This window comes from Macaca mulatta, chromosome 5 (genome assembly GCF_049350105.2).
Source record: "Macaca mulatta isolate MMU2019108-1 chromosome 5, T2T-MMU8v2.0, whole genome shotgun sequence".
In the NCBI taxonomy this organism is placed as follows: Eukaryota; Metazoa; Chordata; class Mammalia; order Primates; family Cercopithecidae; genus Macaca; species Macaca mulatta.
Window position 1 is genome coordinate 39,057,843 of NC_133410.1, and position 24,756 is coordinate 39,082,598.

At 39.2% G+C, this 24,756-nt stretch overlaps 1 protein-coding gene across 4 annotated transcripts in view; it reads right to left on the reverse strand.

Moving 5' to 3' along the window:
- Positions 1-24,756, reverse strand: part of PDS5A (PDS5 cohesin associated factor A) — a 165,366-nt gene that overhangs the window by 24,107 nt on the left and 116,503 nt on the right. For 2 of the 4 annotated variants that reach the window (XM_015138215.3, XM_078003242.1), the window contains exons 24-30: positions 22,891-23,014; positions 22,422-22,626; positions 21,775-21,889; positions 8,017-8,149; positions 7,352-7,471; positions 4,227-4,289; positions 3,061-3,206 (exon numbers count right to left, since the gene is read on the reverse strand). In XM_015138215.3, coding sequence (XP_014993701.1) covers positions 3,061-3,206; positions 4,227-4,289; positions 7,352-7,471; positions 8,017-8,149; positions 21,775-21,889; positions 22,422-22,626; positions 22,891-23,014 — 906 coding nt within the window. Of the gene's footprint in view, positions 1-3,060; positions 3,207-4,226; positions 4,290-4,575; positions 4,896-5,106; positions 5,381-7,351; positions 7,472-8,016; positions 8,150-21,774; positions 21,890-22,421; positions 22,627-22,890; positions 23,015-24,756 lie in introns of those variants that run through there. The other 2 variants (XM_078003243.1, XM_015138217.3) reach the window with 2 other exon arrangements.

Genomic DNA, 24,756 nt, shown 5'->3' on the forward strand with positions numbered 1-24,756 from the left:
TGCTTTAAAAATACCATTTTCCGGCCGGGCGCGGTGGCTCAAGCCTGTAATCCCAGCACTTTGGGAGGCCGAGACGGGCGGATCACGAGGTCAGGAGATTGAGACCATCCTGGCTAACGCGGTGAAACCCCGTCTCTACTAAAAAAAATACAAAAAACTAGCCGGGTGAGGTGGCGAGCGCCTGTAGTCCCAGCTACTTGGGAGGCTGAGGCAGGAGAATGGTGTAAACCCGGGAGGCGGAGCTTGCGGTGAGCTGAGATCCAGCCACTGCACGCCAGCCTGGGGGACAGAGCAAGACTCCATCTCAATAAAAAAAAAAAAAAACATTTTCCATTTAGCTTTGATAAAGTGGTATCTATTTCCATTTTGTCTTAATAACATTAAGACAGAAATGACTGCCTAAGACTACCTGATAAAAGGGTTAATTGTCAAGAGACAAAATAATACAACTATTGTAAACTTTATCTTTTGGGAATAGAAAATCCTAAAACAAAAATAAAACCACAGACCATAGTATAGTTGTCATTTCCATAGTGTTCTACAAAAAAGGGGGCTGTCAGAAGAGGCTATTTGGTAGGTAATTGAGGCCCCACTATTCTTTAAACCACATTAATTGATTTTATATCTTGGGCTTCATTTTTGCGAAAAGTGGTTTAAAACATCACTGGTTGAGTTTATTCTTAAGATTTCATGTGTAAGAACAATATCTATAAAAACCACAATATTAAACGTTCCTACGAGTAGAGTCAGAAACGATAAAGGTTTGACGTGACAGCCGGGCGCGGTGGCTCAAGCCTGTAATCCCAGCACTTTGGGAGGCCGAGACGGGCGGATCACAAGGTCAGGAGATCGAGACCATCCTGGCTAACCCGGTGAAACCCTGTCTCTACTAAAAAATACAAAAAACTAGCCGGGCGAGGTGGCGGGCGCCTGTAGTCCCAGCTACTCGGGAGGCTGAGGCAGGAGAATGGCGTGAACCCGGGGAGGCGGAGCTTGCAGTGAGCTGAGATCCGGCCACTGCACCCCAGCCTGGGCGACAGAGTGAGACTCCCTCTCAAAAAAAAAAAAAAAAAAAAAGGTTTGATGTGACAGATATCCTAATTACCCTATTTGATCACTATACATGGTATGCATATACCAAAATATCACAAACACCCCATAAATATGCACAATTATTATGTATCAAAATAATTATGTTTATGAAAAAAATTGCAGGTAGAAATTCTTATGTAGTAGCTAATACACTGAATACTTAGTATGTTAAAACAAACATGGAATATTTTTATAAGTGGAAAATGTTAGAACAATGTAAACTTATCCTATACTTTTAAAAGAAACAGGGTCTTACTCAGGCTGGAATGAAATTGTGTAATCATACCTGATATAGCCTAGAACTCCTCGGCTCAAGTGATCTTCCTGCCTCTGTCTCCTGAGCTCCCAAGTAGCTGGGACTACAAGTGTATGTCCCCATGTTGCCCAGGCTGGTTTCGAACTCCTGGGCTCCAGTGATTATCCTTCCTCCGCCTCCCAAAGTGCTGGGATTACAGGTGTGAGCCATCACACATGGCCTTTTCTTTTTTTAAAGAGCCAGGGTCTTGCTTTGTCACCCAGGCTGGAGGGTAGCAGTGGCATCATAGCTCACTTTAGCCTTGAACTTCTGGCCTCAAGTGATAATCCTGCGTTGGCCTACTAAAGTTCTGGGATCACAGCCGTAATGCACTATACCCAGCTCTCCTATACTAATTTGAGTTAAAAATTAAAAAGCATTTCATTTTATTTAAAAGTTATGTATTCATAGTTTTCCTAAGCGTTGAATTTTCTTATGTATAAAAAATAAACATTTTGGGCCAGGCGTGATGGTTCATGACTGTAATCCCAGCACTATGGGAGTCCAAGGCGGGCAGAGACTAGCCTGGCAATCATGGTGAGACCCCGTCTCTACTAAAAATACAGAGATTAGCTGGGAGTGGTGGTGTGCGCCTATAAGCTCAGGAAGCTGAGGCACGAGAATCACTTGAAACCGGGAGGTGAAGGTTGCTGTGAGCTGACATCCCATCACTGCACTCCAGCCTGAGTGACGGACAGAGACCCTCTGTCTCAAAAATATTAAAAAAAGCATTTTGATATAAATTGGTTGTATTAATTCTTATATTATTTTCTGTTAACTTTTCTACACACTTAGAATGCTATATATTAATAGTTTCAAAGTGTGCAGTACACTCTTCATTTCCTCATTGAAAATACTAAAATGTGCCTGGGTGCGGTGGTTTGCACCTGTAATCCCAGTACTTTGGGAGGCTGAAGTGGGTGGATCACTTGAGCCCAGGAGATTGAGCCCGACTTGGGGAAGATGACGAAACCCCATCTTTACGAAAAGTACAAAAGAAAATTGCCTGGGGGTTGGTGGTGCATGCCTGTAGTCCCTGCTACTTGGGATGCTGAAGCGAGAAGATTCCTAGAGCCCAGGAGTCTGAGGCTATGGTGAGCTATGATCCTGCCACTACCCTCTAGCCTAAGCAACAAAGTGAGACCCTGTCTCTTAAAAAAAAAATAATTACATAAAATTGAGAAAAAAATAAAATACTGGCTGGGTGTGGTGGCTCATGCCTGTAATCCCAGCACTTTGGGAGGCCAAGGAGGCCAAGGGGGTGGATCACCTCAGGTCAGGAGTTCGAGACCAGCCTGGCCAACATGGCGAAACCCTGTCTCTACTAAAAATACAAAAATTAGCCCAGCGTGGTGGCAGGCACCTGTAATCCCAGCTACTTGGGAGGCTGAGGCAGGAGAATCGCTTGAATCCGGGAAGTGGAGGTTGCAGTGAGCCGAGATTGCACCATTGCACTCCAGCCTGGGGACAAGAGCGAGACTTCGTATCAAAAAAAAAAAAAAAAAAAAAAAGAAAAAAGAAAAAAGAAAAAGAAAATACTAAAATCCATCAATATTATTTTGTATCAGAACACCTCTAACGACAGAAGACTATTTTATGAGACAGCGCTTTAGGAATAAAAGATAAACCAAGTAGTGAGTGCTAGTAACAAAATAATTGGAGAGAAAAGTTGCCTTGATCGATTTCCGGTTGAAGGGTTCAGCTCTGAATTTACATTAATATTGCTTCCAGTCTCAGTGCCAGTGCTTCTAACATAGGGTTTCCTTCCCGTTGCTGATAAAGGCTTATTTACCGCACCTAGTACTCCAGCAGGCTTTGGCTAAAAACAAAAAGAAAAAACCCCCCGCAAAACACACACGTTTATATCTTACCATGTATACATGTAAATTTAGACAAAAGTAAGAGATATTGTTAAATGCTAATTAGTTAAATTTATCAGAAATGTTCATTCTGGGCCAGGCACAGTGGCTCCTGACTATAAATCCCAGGACTTTGGGAGGTGGATCACTTGAGGCCAGGAGTTCAAGACCAGTCTGGCCAACACAGTGAAACCCAACCTCTACCAAAAACATAAAAATTAGTCAGGTGTGGTGGTATAAGCTTGTAGCCCCAGCTACTTGGGAGACTGAGGCACAAGAATTGCCTGAACCCAGGAGGTGGAGGTTGCAGTGAGCTGAGATTACACCACTGTACTCTAGCCTGGGCGACAAAATGAGACTGTCTCAAGGAAAAAAAAAAAGTTCATTCTGTAAAATTGTGTTTGGCTGCCTTAATACAATCAAAAGTCATGAGCGTATCTCTACTTAATAATAACTAGGTAATATTGATTTATCCTTTATTATTCAATCAAAATACAAAGTTCCCCTAAAATACAGCAAAATACATAATAAACACTCCTATAAACAAACTATTGGAGATATATATATAGAGTAATACTTTAGGAATTGTTTACAAAAAACTAAATTTCCTTTTGCTGTTCTAGGTGTCACCGTATTACTTATATAGAACATGAATTATCTAATTCATTAGTAGTATAAAATTATTTCTTTTATCTTATATACCTAAGTTGGTTATAGCATTTCCCAGGAAAGCCTTCTTTGTGAATTGTAAATAAACTGTGCTTAACATTACTGATGAGAACACACAGTGGCAATTCAGAAGAGTGGTTGCTGGCAGAAAAAGTCTAAAAGCATGGCTGCTTTAGATGCTTTAAATCCATAATGTGATCCCTAAGAATCAGGAACTATATAACCTAGTGGTCATTTAAAGGTATTTCTAGGAATAGCAGAAGCAATATACACATGAAACAAAGATCTCAAAATTATTAAGTACATAATACCTTTCCTGTTAACAGAAGTACTCTTGTCTCTTCTGAAATATAACTCTTATCATTACAGAAGTCCTATTAATAAAAAAAAAAAAAGAAAAAAGAAAAAGAAAAAAGAAACATCAATCAAAGGGAACATGAGTATTTTGATTATCCCAATAAGGTTTTTTAGGTATTGTGCCTTGCAATAATAAATACACTTGTGCTAACACATATACCAGTTCGTCAAACAAACGAAACATTTAACAAGCCATACCATAAGTCTAGCTTTAAATAAAACTGATGGCACACACACTTAGGCAAATGTCAAAGATAAATTTCCTAAATCACACCATAAATAAAGCACACCCATGTTTTCATATGGTTCAATGCAGTTTATTCGTTAAATTCATTCATTGAATTCCACCACATCATAAACTCGGGGTGGGTGTGGTGACTCACGCCTGTGAGCCTCATCTCATCACTTTGGGAGGCCAAAGTGGGCAGATCATCTGAGGTCAGGAGTTTGAGACATGCCTGGCCTGGCCAACAGTGAAACCCCGTCTCTACAAAAACAAAATTAGCCGGGCCGAGTGGCATGCGCCTGTAATCCCAGCTACTCAGGAGGCTGAGGCAGGAGAATCACTTGAACCTGGGAGGCAGAGGTTGTGATGAGCCAAGATCGTGCCATTGCACTCCATCCTGGGTGACAAGAGTGAAATTCCATCTCAAAACACAAACAAACAAACAAAAACAACAACAAAAAACACATAAAACTGTTTCTTAGAACCATAAGTAGACCAACTGTCAAAATACAATTAAGTGAATTATGTTGACAGCTGTGATATTAACAAGTAAATAAACGATTTAAACGAAATGTGGAAAATGATAGCACTTTGAGAGCTGTATCTATATACAAATTAGGAGTTCAAACTTGATCTCTTGATGCCTCTTCCTGCTTAATATCTGAAAATGGCAAACAAACCACAACGTTGTGTCAGTGAAGCAAAACCAGCTACTAAACTCAGGAAATATAAATAAGTTTTAAGTAATCCCATTAAAAAATATTTTTTAATTGTATTAAATTTACCTTCACAGAAGTAGGAAAGAACAAAGTGTGAAATCACAGTTTTGTCATGTGTGCTAGGCAAAGCCGTATCATTTCTTTTGCACAGTCTTCTATGTAGCTAAAATAAACATCAAGAAACCTGTGTACCAAAGTTCATTCACTTCATTCATAAAGATATACTATAGCTTCACTAGGTTCACTAACTTCACAAACCTAGTTTTCTAGTGTTTATGAATTTATAACACATTGAAAGCAACATGTTAGAAAAATAAGGAATGCTGCATACTGAAAACAGAAAAACCTAAGTTACTATTAAGAAGACTAAAACACTACAACACAGAAAATATCAAAAGAAAAAAAACCACAAAAATTGTTATTTACGAGGCCAGACAGGTGTAGTGACATGCAGGAATTTAATTCTTGATGATGGTATCACCACTGTTACGAAGATTCTATTCAGGTATTATTCTATTCATGATGGTCCTGGGTCAACAACAGGATTAATTTTAATTCAACAGCTCACTTAAGAGCATTTTACAGGCTGGGCATGGTGGCTCATGCCTGTAATCCCAGCACTTTGGGATGCTGGAGGTGGGTTGATCACTTGAGCCCAGGAGTTTGAGGCCTGGCCAACATGATGAAACTACCTCTCTACAAAAAAGTTAAAAAATTAGCCAGGTGTGGTGACACATGCCTGCAGTCACAGCTACTTGAGAGGCTGAGGTAGGAGGACTGTTTGAGCCAGGGAGTTGGAGGCTGCAGTGGGCCAAAATCAAGCCATTGCACTCCAGCCTGAGTGACAGAGACAAACAAAACAAAACAAAACAAAAACAAAAACAAAAACAAAAACAAAAAAAAATTTTATACAGATCAGTGGATTCAATTAGAGAGCATACTTTTGCAATTCTCATTATTTCTATCAAAAGCAAGGCACAGTTAAGTGTTTAATACTAAATAATAAAAATCATCACATTTTAGCAAACTTTTAGTAAAGTACGGCATTCAAAGTAGGAAGCTCCGTTTATTTCTTGGAATGTGCATTTGGAGAATTCTCTAAGCTAGGGGTCTCCAACCCACGAGCCGCAGACCAGTATGGGTTATAGGTCATGGGTCTGAGGCCTGTTAGGAACTGGGATGCACAGCAGGCAGTAAGTGGCTGGCCAGCAAGCATTACCACCTGAGCTCTGCCTCCTGTCGGATCAATGGCAGCATGAGATTCTTACAGAAGCACAAACCCTACTGTGAACTATGCATGCGAGGGAGCTAGGTTGTGTGCTCCTTTTGAGAATCTAACTAATGCCTGATGACCTGAGGTAAAACAGTTTCATCCTGAAACCATCTCCCCACCTCAATTTCTCTGTGAAAAATTGTCTTCCACGAAACTGGTCCCAGGTGTCAAAAAGGTTGGGAATCACTGCTCTAAAGGGGTCATTACTGAGGCATATATATATACATTTACAGGAGAAAGTTAAACAAGTTTAAATACTACCTAAAAGCAGGAAATAAATAAAAGCTTTAAAAAATCCAAATTAGCTGGAAATACTTAACAGAACCTGGGTTACCTGAAAATTTTACTTACATGGGAAACAACTTGCTGAAAGCAGAATAGATACACTGTATATTAATTAATAACACCATTTATTGAATGGTTTTATGTGATGAACTCTTCATATAAACCTAGATATTACTAATTGTCCATATGTATTATTAACATCTGCATTATAAAGATGAAGAAATTGAGGCTTAGAGGAGGGAACTTGTCCCTCCTTACAGTATGCCAAATATTAAAAATTTTTGTCTGCAAAAATACCACGTTTCAATAAAATGAGATTAAAATTATTTTAAAAATCTGAAAACTCTAATGCTAGAAATTCCTAGAATAAACATAAGATCAACAATATTTGTAGTCTTCTGTTCAAGGCAGAATAATGTTCAGGGCTGTGTAAGACAATCTCCCATTCTTTGATAAACTCTGATTTTCTTTTTTTACTCTGTAGTCAAGACAATTCAGTATTTGCCACAATGGTTGATGGTAACTGAAATTTAAATCAGTTTAGTGTGGTAGGAAAAATGAGAGGAAGAAAATTACCTTTTCAGGTTGTGTAAAAAATTTCATTGGGAGGACTGGGTCCTTTGGTGAATCTGCATTGCACAAAGCACTTTTACTATTTATAACACAGAGAGCCACATCACATACTGTATACAGTTTCTAGGGAAGAAAACGAATCATATATAACTTTTAGTATTGCAAAATAATCACAATTACCAATTCCACTAAATGTATACATTAGAGTTAGAAGAAGGATACTGTGGTTGTTATTTATTCCTTGAACATTCCATATTTCTGTTCAGCATTGTTTATGCAGCCTTCTGGTAAAGAAAAATCCCTCTATATGAATTTAACATGAATGCCAATATGCATGGAAAATAACAAATGAATGAACCAACCCAAAGAAAGCACACAAAAAGAACAAGCATTTGTCTGTAACTCTTACTGTAAGTTTGTAAAATAGCATAGTTGTACATTTTATTCTTATCCTCTAGATCTAAGGTTATAATGTCTTTTCAGAGCACTAAAGATTCTTGAAATAAAATTCACTTGTAATGAAGTGCAATAAAAACTATTCATTTACTTTTGTAAACATTCTAAAACTTAAATTATTATGTATGGCCCCCCCCCCAAAAAAAAAAAAAAGTGGGACAATATATTTTTCTATTACATCTTAACACCCACTGGCCTAAGACTCATCTTACTTCATTTGTCTTGGATTCATCTGGAGACTGGGCATCTCTGGTTAACTTGATGTTCTCTGCCATCTTCTTCATAAAGGCATGGCTATTGTTTTCATTCTTTGTCATTAAAACTTCAAGCATGAACCATAGGCACCTAAATGTAAACACATTAAAGAGACTAGATATAGACAGATGCTTTAGCTTAAAGCAATAAATATGTTAGGAATTTCTGTTGTCTGAATAACATAAAGTAAAATGATCAACTTTAATGACTAGTACATGTTATTATCCTATTAATAATATTCTATTCAAATGGAAAATCAAAGCATAAAATAATATATAAAAAATGAAAACATAGCTTAATATGAGAAATTCTGACAGTTTCATAAGGCATATAAAGATTCACCCTAGCTGGACATGGTGGCTCATGCCTACAACCTCAGCACTTTGGGAGGCTGCGGTGGGTAGATTGTCTGAAACCAGAAATTCGAGGCCGGGCATGGTGGTTCATGCCTGTAATCCGGGCACTTTGAGAGGCCAAGGAAGGCGGATCACGAGGTCAGGAAATCGAGACCATCCTGGCTAACACAGTGAAACCCTGTCTCTACCCAAAATACAAAAATTAGATGGGCGTGGTGGCAGGCGCCTGTAGTCCCAGCTTCTTGGGAGGCTGAGGCAGGAGAATGGCATGAACCCGGGAGGCGGAGCTTGCAGTGAGCCAAGACTGCGCTACTGCATTCCAGCCTGGGTGACAGAGTGAGACTCCGTCTCAAATGGAAAAAAAACAAAACAAGAAATTCGAGACCGACCCCGTGAGACCCCATTTCTACAAAAAATACAAAAATTAGCTGGGCATGGTGGTGGTCAGTCCCAGCTACTTGCAGGGCTGCAGTGGGAGGATCACTTGTGGCTGCAGTGAGCCATGATCACACCACTGCACTCCAGCCTGGACAAAAAGGTGACACCCTCTCAGAAGAAAACACAGATTCACCCTATAGGTAAGTTTAGATAATCCGATGTATCTTAACACCCAGCAATGATGAGCAAATCAACACACAGCAGTCTTGGTATTTTTATTATTTATAAGCTATGCAGAAGTTCTACAATTGGTATGCAGTTCTGCTGAGAAACAAATCTAAACTGCATGTGCTATGAGGCTGATGTGTGTGGTACTCAGCCACTCAATTAAGGAGTCACAATCTCAAACCACTTTTGCTATTCTACACTTGTCACTGTATATTCATTTAACACATTGTGTCTGAAGGGAACATTTGAATTTCCAAGTGAAAGTGAACCCCAAATCAGGCTGAACATCAGAATTGCTTGGAGAACTTAAATAGACAAATCTGGAAATGGGGCCTGTTTTTATAAAGATACCGGGATTTTCAGGCAGTGACATGACTACTACATTACTGCATCAACAGGGGAGAAATTATTTGATGATACTCTGTAAAAGTTTCTTTTCCTACATTCCACGTAACTGTTTTAAGAGACTACTGTAGCATGCATTAGTTTTTTAGCTTAATGGCTTAAATGATAGTTGATTGTTTCAATAATATTTATTAACTTTGGCAAAGAGTTGTCAACTCTAGTTAGATATTGGATAGCTGCTAGAATCCTGATCAAAGAAAGGAGCAGAATAATGAATAACAACACATATAATAAAAATTAACAAATATTTAATGAGTGCTTACTATCTAATAAGCATTAGGCTAAGCACTTTATCTTCATATAATCCTCATAACTCTATAAAGAATATGAAAAATCATCACCATTATATATAGAACCTATTTTTTTTTTGTCTGTCTTTTAAGACTGGGTCTTGCTTGCCTCTCAGGCTGGAGTGCATTGGCGTGATCACAGCCCCAGCAGCCATGGTGTCCTGGGCTCACACTATCCTCCTACCTCAGCTTCCTGAGTAGCTGGGACTATAGGCGTTCGCCACTATGTCTGGCTAATTTTTATAGAGCTGGGGTTTCGCCAGGTTGCCCAGACTGTCTTGAACTCCTAGGCTCAAGCAATCTACCCGCCTTGGCCTCACAAAGTGCTGGGACTGCAGGCGTAAGCTACCACGCTTGGCTGTCTGAGTATTTTTTTTGAGGCGTTACCTGTTTAGGGTCACAGAGATAAAAAGATGGAGCTAGGATTAGAACCAGGTCTGCCTTTATACTTTTAACAAAAATACACAAAATAAATATAATAAACATTATCTGAGTAACTATGTACTAGACAAAGGTGGCAACACTGAACACATAGGTTCTACAGGTTTGAGGATTCTATTTATTTATGTAAACACTGAAGTCATTTCCTTAACTCTTAGGTCAGAATTCTGTTGAGTTTCTATTAACTTGAAGATTTGTTTGATCCCTTTTCACAAAAGTATAGGGTTAGGATTACTTTCAGTTTTAGGGGATAAGGTGAGGAAGCATTCCTATGCAGCGTTTCTTTAAAAAGTTGTAACAGGCCGGGCGCGGTGGCTCAAGCCTGTAATCCCAGCACTTTGGGAGGCCGAGACGGGCGGATCACAAGGTCAGGAGATCGAGACCATCCTGGCTAACATGGTGAAACCCCGTCTCTACTAAAAAATACAAAAAACTAGCCGGGCGAGGTGGCGGGCGCCTGTGGTCCCAGCTACTCCGGAGGCTGAGGCAGGAAAATGGCGTAAACCCGGGAGGCGGAGCTTGCAGTGAGCTGAGATCCGGCCACTGCACTCCAGCCTGGGCGACAGAGCCAGACTCAGTCTCAAAAAAAAAAAAAAAAAAAAAAAAAGTTGTAACAAAAAAATCTTGCAATAAGGTTTTAAACATTAGTATATATATAAAATACTTGAATGCACATCAACATAATAGAGAATTTATTCCTTGAAGTAACTGGAAAAAAATGTGATTGTTTTGTGATAAGAACGCCAATTCCACCTTAATTTTATGCAAACATGCTGAGACTAATGTGCTACCTAACATGAACCAATTGACTCAATAAATTTTAGTACTTGGAAGCTGTTCAATATAATGTTACGTTTAAAACAGGACACAAAACAATACAAAACAAAACGTATTATAAAACAATATAAAATAGACATTAAAATGGCATTTTGTGAAATTAGAATATGATGAAAACCCTGGGGCCGTGTCTCACTTCTGCATCCTCAATACTGCCCAAGAAATGTAATCATTAATGTTTACCCATCCTACGAAGTACACAGACTCCCATAATCCTCTGCTTCTTCTTGCCTTATCCAAAGGAGCTAATTCCTCTCCATCTCAATGTCTTTTCACTGAGCTCTCTGGAATATACTTTCACCCCAAAAAGAAACTTCAATGAATGCTCACTTCACCTTTTTGCCATAACTGAAACCATACCCCCACTCCAAGAATGCTTGCCTTGCATTCCCCTAAAGTTGTAACTGCTCATTCTATTAGATGATGCATACTCAGGGTCAGAGAGTGGGTTCAGCTTCTATCATCCCCAATGCTGATTCCAGTTATTCTTTCATGTTTATGTACAATTACTCCAAGGAAGCTTGTGCCATTTGGCTGCTTCTACCATCCTCTCCTTGTCAACTTATCTATCAGCTTCCCTATGTTCCTTGCGTTCATTTAGTTTCTGGATGACATTTTTCCTCGACTCCATCTTTAAGTCCTGCCTATTTTCTGGGCAACCTACTCAACACGATTTCCTAATTCTTTGGCGGTTCCAATCCTGGTAAATTTTCTTTGCCTAAGACATTTCACTGCCTCAGACATTCCTAGACTTGGTTAATCTTTAGAAATTGTTCACCTGTGAAATTATAAATTCACTGCAGCCTACCTCCTGGGCTCAAGCGACGCTCCTGCCTCAGCTTCTCGAGTAGCTGGGACTACAGGCACATGTTACAACACCAAGTCAATTCAAAAAAATTATTTGTAGAGATAGGGTCCTGCTATGTTGCTCAGGCTGGTCCTGAAATCCTGGACTTAAATAATCCTCTTGTCATGACCTCTCAACATTTTAATCACTTTTTTGAAAACAGTGTCAACTCTCTTACCAATTTTTCTTCTGGTACACTTGCTTTGAAAAACTCAAGAACAATCCAAGTCTTTGGCTTCTTGACAGCTATATTTAGAATTGTTTAATGCTACAGAAAAACCATGTAGCTGAGAAGCTTGATATAATTATAAATTTAAAATTTTTAACTTGGTACTTTATGCTAGCCAGCTATCCTATGTGTCACCAGGATTTTTAGCTACTTCTTCACAGCAGCTGTTTCCAATCTTTACACTACTCATATCTAATTCTATCACCCTCACCTACCAGTAGACTCTGCTCCTTTATCATTTAGAAGCCTAAGTCATTAGATGAGACCTCCTCAACTACTTAACAGCAGTCCTGGAAAATTATTTTTATTTCCTGGCCTTCCCTTTATCTATCTTTAAGATCCCACCGCCTCACAAATTCTTCTTTTAGAAGTCCTCACCTCAATTTATTACCATCGTTTCTTTTACCTACAACCACACTTTATCCCCTGGCTCCTTAAATACTTTCCATTGCCTTCTTCCTCCCCAGTTCATAGCCAATTTTTTAAAAAGATTTGTCTAAACGATATGTATTCCTTATCTGTTGGCAATTTGGCTTTCATCTGCATTGCTTTACTACAGCTGCCCCTGCCAAGGTTATCAGTGAGTGCTTTGTTGCTAAACAGATTTTAAACAATTTTTCCAACCAGTAAGCAAATAAATACAGTTTGTTGTTAAATTCAAAGGACACTTATTAGCTGTGTGACTTTACCCTTGCTGGTATCTTCATTTGTAAAATGGGAACAACGGGATGGGTGCGGTGGCTCACACCTGTAATCCCAGCACTTTGGGAGGTCGAAGCGGGTGGACTACCTGAGGCCCGGAGTTTGAAACCAGCCTGGCCAACATGGTGAAACTCCATCTCTTTAAAAAAATACAAAAATTAGCCGAGCATGGTGGTGCATGCCTGTGGTCCCAGCTACTTCGGGATGTTAAGGCAGGAGAATCACTTGAACCTGGGAGGCGGAGGTTGCAATGAGCCAAGATCACACCACTGCACTCCAACCTGGGCGACAGAACAAGACTCCATCTCAAAACATAAACAAAAACAAAAATAAAATGGGAACAACAGTAATTATCCCATTGTTCTCAAGAATAAATGAGGTAATATTTCCAGTACACTTAACATATAATAAAAAGCCAATGAAAGTTAGCGGGTTCCTGATCATTTTTCCAAACTGCTGCTCCTTGACCTCCAATATTCTTCCTCTAGGTCGTTTTCTGATTCTCTGTTCTTTCCAGCAGTGATATGTTTGAAGGCTACACTATTAGAAGTTCTGCTCTACAGATTATTTTTCCTTCCTCCTCTAACTTCTGACTCCCTCCAAGTGTGAGTTATGTGCCTATTCTAGGTACTCTCACAACAGCAGAGCATATATCACATACCATATTGTAACCACCTCTTCACCCTTCTTCATCTTCCATTAGATTGTAAACCTTAAGGGAATATATATGATACTCATATTACATAACCTCACAGCCCAAGAACCTAGCATACCTGGCACGTCGAAAGTACTCTATAAATATTTGTTAAGGAAGTATAACATATAAAGAAGAAAAAGTGTTGAAAGATACAGACCAAACTGTTAATAGCAATGATGGGCTTTTAGGGGGTATAATTATGAATAATTATTTCCTTCTTAATGAATTCATTTTCAATTTTATCTTACTGAATATCAATAAAGGAGAAAGGTAATCATTAAACATTAAAGGTGGCCGGGCGCGGTGGCTCATGCCTGTAATCCCAGCACTTGGGGAGGCCGAGGCGGGCGGATCACGAGGTCAGGAGATGGAGACCACAGTGAAAACCCGTCTCTACTAAAAATACAAAAAATTAGCCGGGCATGGTGGCCGGTGCCTGTAGTTCCAGCTACTTGGGAGGCTGAGGCAGGAGAATGGCGTGAACCCGGGAGGTGGAGCTTGCAGTGAGCCGAGATGGCGCCATTGCACTACAGCCTGGGCGACAGAGCAAAAAAAAAATTAAATAAACATTAAAGGCTATATTTAAGTAAGATTTTCCAAATTCAAATAAATTATTACTGATGTCAGAAAAACGGCAGAGTTAAGAAATTTCAGATATCAATTGCAACAACAAAACGAAAGCTGGAAAAAACCACTCATAATCACCTGTGCAGAACTCTGGAAGCTCATGGGACCCAGCAACCAGGAGGTAAACACCTGGTTTGATGGGAGAGGGGATGAGTCTCAACAGTGAAGGGAATCTATGTCAGGGTCACAGGCTGACCATAAAGATAACAGAACTATAACTTCAAGGCCTACACAAAACAAGGAATACAGACTTTGTGAAAGTAGTTTAGAAAAGTCAGAATGGTGGACTGCGCCCTACAAGAACCAAAAGCAATCTAGAAAGAGGGGAAGAACCAGATTTTTAGAGTTATCACATTATAGTACTTAAAATGTCCAATTCCTAACAAAAAACTACAAATCACATAATCAGGCAAATATGACTAACTCACAGGGGAGAAGAAAGAATTAGGAATTAACCCTGAGGAGGCCCAGATTTTAGAGTGACTAGTCAAAGACATTAAATCAACTGTCTTAAATATACTCAATGAGATAAAAGAAACAAAGATAATTATATGTATGAACAAGCAGAGAATACTGATAAAGAGACAGAAATAATTAAAACGAACCAAGCAGGAATTCCAGGACAGAAAAGTATAACAGCTGAAATTAAAAATTCACTCTAGGAGGATTCAATGGCAGACTACAGCAGGCAGAAAGATTCAGCAAACCTGTAGATAAGTCAATTGAAAATACTCAGTCTGAACAGAAAGAAAAGAGAATGAAGAAAAACAAAATCTAAAGAACCTGCAAGACACAATCAGAAATACTAACATACACATCATGGAATTCCCAAATGGAAAGACAGAAAGTGGCAGAAAAGATATTTGACGAAATAATGGTCAAAAACTTGCAAATTTTATGAAAGATGTGAATTTATACATCCAAGAAACTCAGTGATCTCCAAGCAGGATGAAATCTGAGACCCACACTGAGACACATTAGGGTCAAATGGTTGAACATGTGATAAAGAGATAAAGGATAAAGGTCTCTTCAAAGCAGCCAAGAAGGAAGTGACTCATGTTAAAGGATCCTCAATAAGAATAACAGCTGATTTCTCATCAGAAACCATAATGGCTAAGAGGCAGTGGTGGGATGATATCCTCAAGTTCTATAAAAACAAAAAACAAAAAACCCCGTTGATGAACGGGGTCAATGAACAACTCATCAACCGAGAATCTTTTTTTTTTTTTTTTTAAAGAATCTTATATCCTATATAAGATTTGTCTTTGTCCAAGAATAAATACAAAACCAACACATTTTCCAAATAAACAAAAGCAAAGGGAGTTTGTCATTAGCAGACCTGTCGTATGAGAAATGCTAAAGTGAGTCTATCAGGCTGAAATGAAAGAACACTAGATAGTAATTTAAAGCCACAAGAAGAAATAAGTAAATCTGGTGAAAGTAACCATATAGGTACATTTAAAAGACAGTATTATTGTACTTTGGCTCATAACTCATTTTTTTCATACATGATTTAAAAGGAAAATGCGGCTGGGCGTGGTGGCTCATGCCTGTAATCCCAGTACTTTGGGAGGCCAAGGTGGGTGGATCTCCTGAGGTCAGGAGTTCGAGACCAGCCTGGCCAACATGGTGAAACCTCGTCTCTACCAAAGATACAAAAATTAGCCGGGCTTGGTGGCGGGCACCTGTAATCTCAGGTACTCAGGAGGCTGAGGCAGGAGAATTGCTTGAACCTGGAAGGCGGAGGTTGCAATGAGCCGAGATTGTGACACTGCACTCCAGCCTGGGCAACAGAGTGAGACTCTGTCTCAAAAAAAAATAAATAAAAAAAATAAAAATAAAAGGCAAATGCATAAAACAGTAACTGTAAATCTAAGTAAATGGGAATATAGCCTATAAAGATGTGATTTGTGATAATAAAAAATAAAGGGAGGGAAAATACAGATGTAGAGGAGCAATGTGTCCATAAGCTATTGAAACAAATTTACTATTATTCGAAATAGGTTGTTATAAATTTGAGGTGTCAGCTGTGATCTAAAACCTAATGAAATAGCTAAAAATTTTACAAAAGAGAAGTCAGAAGGTTCACCACAAAAAAGTCAACTAAATACAAAAGAAAGAGGCAAAATTGGAGGAATTCAACAAAAAACAAGACATGCAGAAAATACACAGCTAAGGCCAGGCGCGGTGGCTCACGCCTGTAATCCCAGCACTTTGAGAGGCCAATGCGGGTGGATCACGAGGTCAGGAGATCGAGACCATCCTGATGAACACGGTGAAACCCCGTCTGTACTAAAAACATAAAAAAATTAGCCGGGCGTGGTGGCGGGCGCCTGTAGTCCCAGCTTCTAGGGAGGCTGAGGCAGGAGAATGGCGTGAACCCAGGAGGCGGTGGAGTTTGCAGTGAGCAGAGATCGCGCCGCGCCACTGCACTCCAGCATGGGTGACAGAGCGAGACTCTGTCTCAAAAAAAAAAAAAGAAGAAAATACACAGCTATTTAGCAAAACTCCTTCCTTATCGGTAATTACTTTTTTTTTTTTGGAGACGGAGTCTGGCTCTGTCGCCCAGGCTGGAGTGCAGTGGCCGGATCTCAGCTCACTGCAAGCTCCGCCTCCCGGGTTCACGCCATTCTCCTGCCTCAGCCTCCCAAGGAGCTGGGACTACAGGCACCCGCCACCTCGCCCGGCTAGTTTTTTGTATTTTTTTTTTTTTTTTGAGACGGAGTCTCGCTCTGTCGCCCAGGCTGGAGTGCAGTGGCCGGATCTCAGCTCACTGCAAGCTCCGCCTCCCGGGTTCACGCCATTCTCCTGCCTCAGCCTCCCGAGTAGCTGGGACTACAGGTGCCCACCACCTCGCCCGGCTATTTTTTTGTATTTTTTAGTAGAGACGGGGTTTCACCGTGTTAGCCAGGATGGTCTCGATCTCCTGACCTCGTGATCCGCCTGTCTCGGCCTCCCAAAGTGCTGGGATTACAGGCTTGAGCCACCGCGCCCGGCCAGTAATTACTTTTAAGGTAAAAGATATATCATGTAACAGTAGAGATAAGTGGCTATTTTATTATTAGATAAAACAGATTTAAAGTCAAAAAGCTAACAAGAGACCACAAGGACTATACTGATAAAAGGTCAATCTAGCAAGAAAATGTGACTGTAATAAATATATACAAAACAAACAAGAAAGTCCCCAAATCTATGAAGCAAAAAATCAACAGAATTGAAGGGAGAAATAGAGTGCCTTAATAAGAACTGCAGACATCAATAACCCATTTTCTTTTTTCTGTTTAATTTTTTAAAAAGAGACAAAGTCTCACTATGCTGCCAGGCTGGTCTCAAATTCCCAGGCCCAAGCAATTCTCCCGCTCCGGCCTCCCAAAATTGCTGGTATTACAGGTGTGAGCCACCATGCCTGGCCAAGAATAAAATGTTTAGAAATAAATTTAACCAAGGAAGACAAAGACCCGTACCTAGAAAACTACAGAACAGTGCTGGAAAAATAAATAAGATAAAATAAAATAAAATAAAAAAAAAAATTAAAGGCCTAAATAAATGCAAAGACATCCTGTGCTAACAGATTAGAAGACTTAATACTGGTAAGATAGTATCACCCAAGGCAATATACAGATTCAATGCCATTCCTATCAAAGAACAATGGAATTTTTTAGAAATATAGATAAATGCAACCTAAAATTCATAGGAAATATCAAAAGCCAAAACAATCTTGAAAAAGAACAGAAATCAGCCTTTCCAACTCTGAAACTTATTATAAAGTTACAGTAATGACAGAGTTACATGGTATAAGGCCAGACATACAAATTAAATAGGATTGAGCGCCCAGAAGTAAGCACTTGCATATACGGTCAGTTGATATTTGACAAGGGTGCCAAAACCAATCTTTGGGGAAAGAACAGTCTCTTCAACAAATGGTACTGGAAAAATTGGATATTCACAAACAAAATAATGAATCTGAATGTTTACCTTATACCACCTGCAGCAATGAATTTACAATGGATCAAAGATCTTAACTAAAGAGCTAAAACTATAAGTCATGGAAGGAAATGCAGTAAAATTTTCTTTTTTTTAAGACAGAGTTTTGCTGTTATTGTCCAGGCTGGAGTGCAACGGTGCGACCTTGGCTCACTGCAACCTCCGCCTCCCAGGTTCAAGCGATTCTCCTGCCTCAGCCTCCCGAGTAGCTGGGATTACAGGTGCTCGCCACAACACACAGCTAATTTCTTATATTTTTAGTAGAGATAGGGTTTCACCATGTTGGTCAGACTGGTCTCGAACTCCTGACCTCAGGTGATCCACCCACCTTGGTCTTCCAAAATGCTGGGATTACAGGCGTGAGCCACTGTGCCTGGCCAAAAACACAGTAAAAAATGTTTATAAACTTGGATTTGGCTCCTTAATTATGATAACAAAAGTACTGTATAGGCAACAAAAGAAAAAATACACTGGGCTTCATTAAAGTGAAAACTTTCGTGCATCAAAGGATACTATCAAGAATGTAAATGATATACCCGATAAGAGATAAATACCCAAATACAAAAAGAACTCTTACAACTCAATAACAAAAAGATAACCCAATTAATATAAAAGGGCAAAGTCACTGGACATTTCTCCACTTAATTGTATGATTAAAAGTGGTTAAAACCGGCAAATTCTGCTATATATATTTAACACAATTAACAAAAAAATTGTTTCTGACACAATAACTTACTAGTTTACATAAAGTTATGTAACTACATTTTGAAAACCTTAAACAAACAAAAAAAACCAGACCGGGTTTCCTGTCACCTAGGATAGAATGTAGTAGCTGGATCAGAGCTCACTGCAGCCTTCCACTCCTGGGCTCGAGCAATCCTTCCACCTCAGCCTTCCAAGTAGCTGGGAATACGGGTTAGAGTCACCACACCCGCCATGAAAAACATTATTTGGAACTTCAAATTACATGGTAATTTAAAAATTATGTTTAAAGATACACAAAAATGGAAATGATTTCAGCAAGATGGTAGAACATCTAGAAAATATTTAAGACAAGAATACCATCTTTAATGCACCAGAAGCAGGAGAAGAACTGAGTGATGCCACCACTGGTAAGAGAAACAGTTCAATTTCAGACTGCACCACCCTGATCTCCTAAACTGTCAGAACACCACTTGCACACAATTTCCCTAGAAATTCTGAGATGAGAGGAGGGAACTGGAGGTGGAACTCTGAGCTCTCCACAAGTCTGGGAAGCCCACTCCAGTCCTGTCCCATGAGAACCACTGGGAGTGCTAGATGGGCAGAACCACCTGGGATGAACTGGGGACAAAGAGCAGGGCACTGATTGTGCTTGAACTTTCGTGACTACTCAGTGCTCCAGTCAGTGGGGACACCATGGTTTCCCAGGCTGGGTGTGGTGGCTCATGCCTGTAATCCCAGAAGTTTGGGAGGCCAAGGTGGGAGGACTGCTTGAGCCCAGGAGTTCAAGACCAGCCTGGGCAACATAACAAGATCCTATCTCTATAAAGAGAGAGAGAGAAAAAAAAGAAGGTTTCTCAAAAAAAAAAAAAAAAAAAAACACCAAAAAAAACCAACAACAGATCTGCCATATCGTCCAGCAATCCCACTGCTGGATATATATCCAAAATAAAGGCATTCAGTATATCTTGGCCGGGCACGGTGGCTCATGCCTGTAATCCCAGCACTTTGGGAGGCCCAGGTGGGTGGATCACTTGAGGCCAGTAGTTGGAGACCCACCTGGGCAATATGGTGAAAACCGGTCTCTACTAAAAATACAAAAATTAGCTGGTCGTGGTGGTACACGTCTGTAGTACTAACTCCTTGGGAGGCTGAGGCATGAGAATAGCTTGAAGTGGGGGAGGCAGAGGTTACAGTGAGTTAAATTAATGCCACTGCACTCCAGCCTGGGCAACAGAGTGACACTTGTCTCAAAAAAAAAAAAAAAAAAAAAAAAAAGAAAGGAAATTAGTACATCTAAGAGACAGATGCATTTCTATATTTACTGTAGCACTATTCACAACAGCCAAGATATGGAATCAACCTAAGTGTCCCTCAACAGATAAATTAATTAGGAAAATGTAGGATATATACACACACAATGAAAAATTATTCATCCATAAAAAAGAATGAAATTCTGTCATTTTCAGCAACATGAACAGAGCTTGAAGTCATTATGCTCAGTGAAATAAGCCAAGCAGAGACAAATATCACATGGTCTCGCTCATATGTGAGCACTAAAAGTGTGAAGGCACTTTTTTTGTGAGCACTAAAAGAGTGAAGATCCTAGCACTTCGGGAGGCTGAGGCAGGAGGGTCACGTGAGTCCAGGAATTTGAGACCAGCCTGGGCAACACAGTGAGACCCCATTTCTACAAAAAACATAAAAATTAGCTGGGCATGGTGGCACATGTAGTCCCAGCTACTCGGGAAGCTGAGGTGGAAGACTATTTTAGTCAGGGTACAATAAGCCCTGATCACACCACTGCACTTCAGCCTGGGGGTAGAATAAGAACTTGTCTCATTAAAAACATAAAATAAAATAAAAATGAAGATCTTATACAGGCAGAGAGTAGAAGGGTGGTTACCAGAGGCTGTCAAGTGTAGAAGGAAAGGGGGAATAAAGAGAGACTGGGTGCCAGGTGCAGTGGCTCATGTCTGTAATTCCAGCACTTGGGGAGGCTGAGGCAGGCGGATCATGAGGTCAGGAGACCAGCCTGGCCAACATGGTAAAACCCCATCTCTAACAAAAATACAAAAAAAGAATTAGCCAGGAGTGGTGGCAAGCACCTGCAGTCCCAGCTACTCAGGAGTCTGAGATGGGAGAATCACTTGAACCAGGGAGGCAGATGTTGCAGTGAGCCAAAATCGTGCCACTGCACTCCAGCCTGTGTGACAGAGCAAGACTCTATCTCGGGGGGAAAAAAAAGAGACTAGTTAATGGGTACAAAAATACACTTAGATACAAGGAATAAGTTCTGACATTTGATACCACGGTAGGGTGACTATAGTTAACAATAACTTATTTGTATTTTAACAATTTTATTGTTACTATTATTTTTTAGAGACAGGGTCTCACTCTATCACTCAGGCTGGGGTGCAGTGGCTTGATCATAGCTCACTGCAGGGATGCTATGGGCTCACTGCCTGGGATGAAGAGGGGATGGATATCTTAATTATTCTGATTTTCTCATTACACACTATATGCACGTACCAAAATATTATGTGTACCTCATAAATGTGTACAATTATTATGTATCCAAAAAAATTTTTAAAGATACTCGAAGCTCTTGCATGCTAGACAGAACAAAGAATAAAAAATATGCTCCACTGTTTTCAGTTCCAACTCCAATTATTTCACACACTTCAGTACTCTTCCCATATTCAAACTCTCTCAAAATAAATAGTAAAAATCAAATATAATATCTAAGATAACCAAACTAACCTATTTCAAAGACTTGGATAGCTTGACTAGCTGCAAACAAACAGAAAATGAACAACCAAAACCTGGCAGATGGGAAAATTTTTGAAAGATGAAACTGGCAATTTATAATAAATGAATAAAACCATAAGGAGATTCTAATTCTAATGGAAATATTAACATAACAATACATAATTTACCATTTATTGAAAACTAAACATAATTTTTAGAGTTCTCGAAAAACAAGACTTACTCTTTGATATCACGAAGCTGATCAACATCTTGTGATCTTGTGAAATCTGGATCATGGGCCAGAAGGTGAATCATGTATGGAACTACATATTCAGGCAACAGTGATAATAATTTCTCTGAAGTAAAAACATTATTAAAAACAATCTTTATAAAATGTCTTAGTGGACTGAGTTCTAACCACTTAAGTTTCCATTTTTTCCCTCAGTTATTTCTAAATTAGACGCAACATGATAGCTGGATACTAAAATACTTTGCACTTCACTTTTCAATTTCTTTTTCTGGTACCTGGTATGGAGTTATATTTCACTTTTGAAAGATATTAAAGTCAAAGGTATCAGATAGTAAACCCATTAAACAACAGGTCCCTGGCAAAGCTAGGAAATTATTTAGTCTGACATCCGAGCAATATGTTCAAATTAAACCACACTCCTGATCCTGTAGGAAAAATGCAGTTTGCCAGGAGTTAATGCAGCATAAACAGGACTGAGGAGTTCAGTTTTTAAGTACATAATAACTACAATGACAGTATTCTATAAAACTCCCAGTTTTATTATAAACTATAATAAAAACACATGACAAGAAAAAAAAAACTAAAAATTGATACACTGACAAAATATATTTGCGCACAGAGAACTTTGAGTTACTTACCAGTAGCCATAGGGTTCTGTTTAATGTATTCCCTGCGTATACTGATATTTTTCAGTAAACACTGTCGTGCGTGTGCTCTTCTCTCCTTCACAGGATCTTTGGCACACAAGGCAAAGATCGCCATATACTCCAATGGGAGCAGTAACTTCACAAGTGCCTTATGTAGCTTCTGAGCAAATATCTGCCTTACTTGGTAACATTCATCCTACAGCAGCACAGAAAAACTTAAATTGGCAACCATTTATTAAAGAAAAACCCAGCAGTTTAAGTATTCTTAATGTTTTCTTCAATTAAAAAAAATAATTATATGGGGGAATAAATAATATAATAATTGGAAGACAGTTAAACAGGTAATAATAGCAGTACCTTTTGTGCATATATTCACATAATAAATGGATTTGTATCCATAGAAAAGTAACGTATTCAACTTTGAAGACAAGTAATTGACAAAAATAAGATTGTTACTTACATTAATAACAAGTGCACAGAGCTGAAACTGTTCTGGGGTAATAATTTCATGGTAACAAGGTTCCTGAGCAAGCTTCATTATGGCACTACCAGCAGCTAATCGCAAGCGAGACATATCAGATTTACTATAAACAAACAAAAAAGAAATAAACATTTCCTATAACCATTATCATTCATAAAAATGCTTTTGTCCCTTTTTGAATGTAGGGTCCTTAGAGGATAATTTATGCTTAAAATGAAGTACAAATATGGGAAAGCTACTTTGAGTCCATGAACTTAACACAAGGGATTGTGACTTTCATAATCAAATCAAATCATTGTGACTTTCTGATTACAAATTTACCTGCCTTCATTTCTAGTCCAGCTCTAAGTTAGATACTTGACCACATCCCAACAACTCTGCTTATTCTTGCAACCACAGTAATTGCAAGGTTAGGAAAAACTCTTTACATCAGGAGTATCCCTCATTTTAAGAGAAATACATATTGATTGTCAAAAACTTGATTAAAGTGGCTGGGCACGGTGGCTCACACTTGTAATCCCAGCACATTGGGAGGCCGAGGTTGGCGGATCACGAGGTCAAGAGATTGAGACCATCCTGGCCAACATGGTGAAACCCTGTCTCTACTAAAAATACAAAAAAATTAGCTGAGCATGGTGGTGCGCACTTGTACTCCCAGCTACTCGGAAGGCTCAGGCAGGAGAATTGCTTGAACCTGAGAGGCGGAGGTTGGTGAGCCAAGTTCACACCACTGCACTCCACCCTGGCGACAGAGTGAGACTCTGTCTCAAAAAAAAAAAAAAAAAAAGAAAAAAAAAAAAGAAAACTTGATTTAAAAAACCACAAAGAATTAAAAAAAAATCACCTATCATAATGTAAAATCTATTTCCTGCATATAAACATGTAACAGGAATCTAGCTTTATGCATGCTGAAATGGCAGGGCTGCAGTTAAGAGGGAAGAAGTACCAGACAAATACCTAAAGGATATGAAATATAAGAGCCAGTGTCTGTCTGAGTTTCTGGGGCTGACCTCCTTTTGCAGAATACAGTTTTCAAATGGAACCTATGAAGCCTTGGCACTCCTACCCCCACAGTATGAATTTTTATTACTTATGTGGTAAAATGTGGCAATGAATGGTATGGCATGGGAGTCTTTCTACTTCGACTTCTATGTGGAACACAGCATGGCTTTTATATTTATTGTGACCACTTCACGAAATGCAGAAAGCTAGCCGGAACCCACTGGGACTGTTGCTAAGCATACAGAGGAAAAAACCTGGCACTCTTGGACAACAGGATTGTTACAATGAGCACTGGTAACAATGAGGGAGCCTCAAATGGTTTCTATGGCATTCATTCAGGAATCAAAATTAATAGCTATTATGTGAGTGCTTACTCCATGCCAGGCAGGTGTGAAAAACACTTTATAGGCTTTATCTCAATTAATTTTCACTCCATAAGATGAGGAAATTGCAGCTTAGAAAAGGTAATACTATATTATATGATATCCAGTTAGGATCTGTCTAATGGGTGTTCATTCCATGGTTAACCATTCCCCTATTTTTTGTGATGGAAAATAATGCTGCAGGAACATGCTTGTGTATATGCTTTCATATGATTCTTTTATACTCATGAATTATGAGTGTGAAAATAAAGAGTCAAGGATAACATTTTTGAGGATCTCGATGCAAAAATGCATCGAGAGTCCTGCCAATTTATACTCATAGGAGTAATGAAGGAACCCATTTCCATGATCATACTGAGGAATTATTGCTTATAAAATTTTTTTTTTCTTTTGATTTGTAAGGAAAAGAGGTACTGCTTAAGTTCAAATTGTATTGACTGCATTTAGTGATGTTAAACTT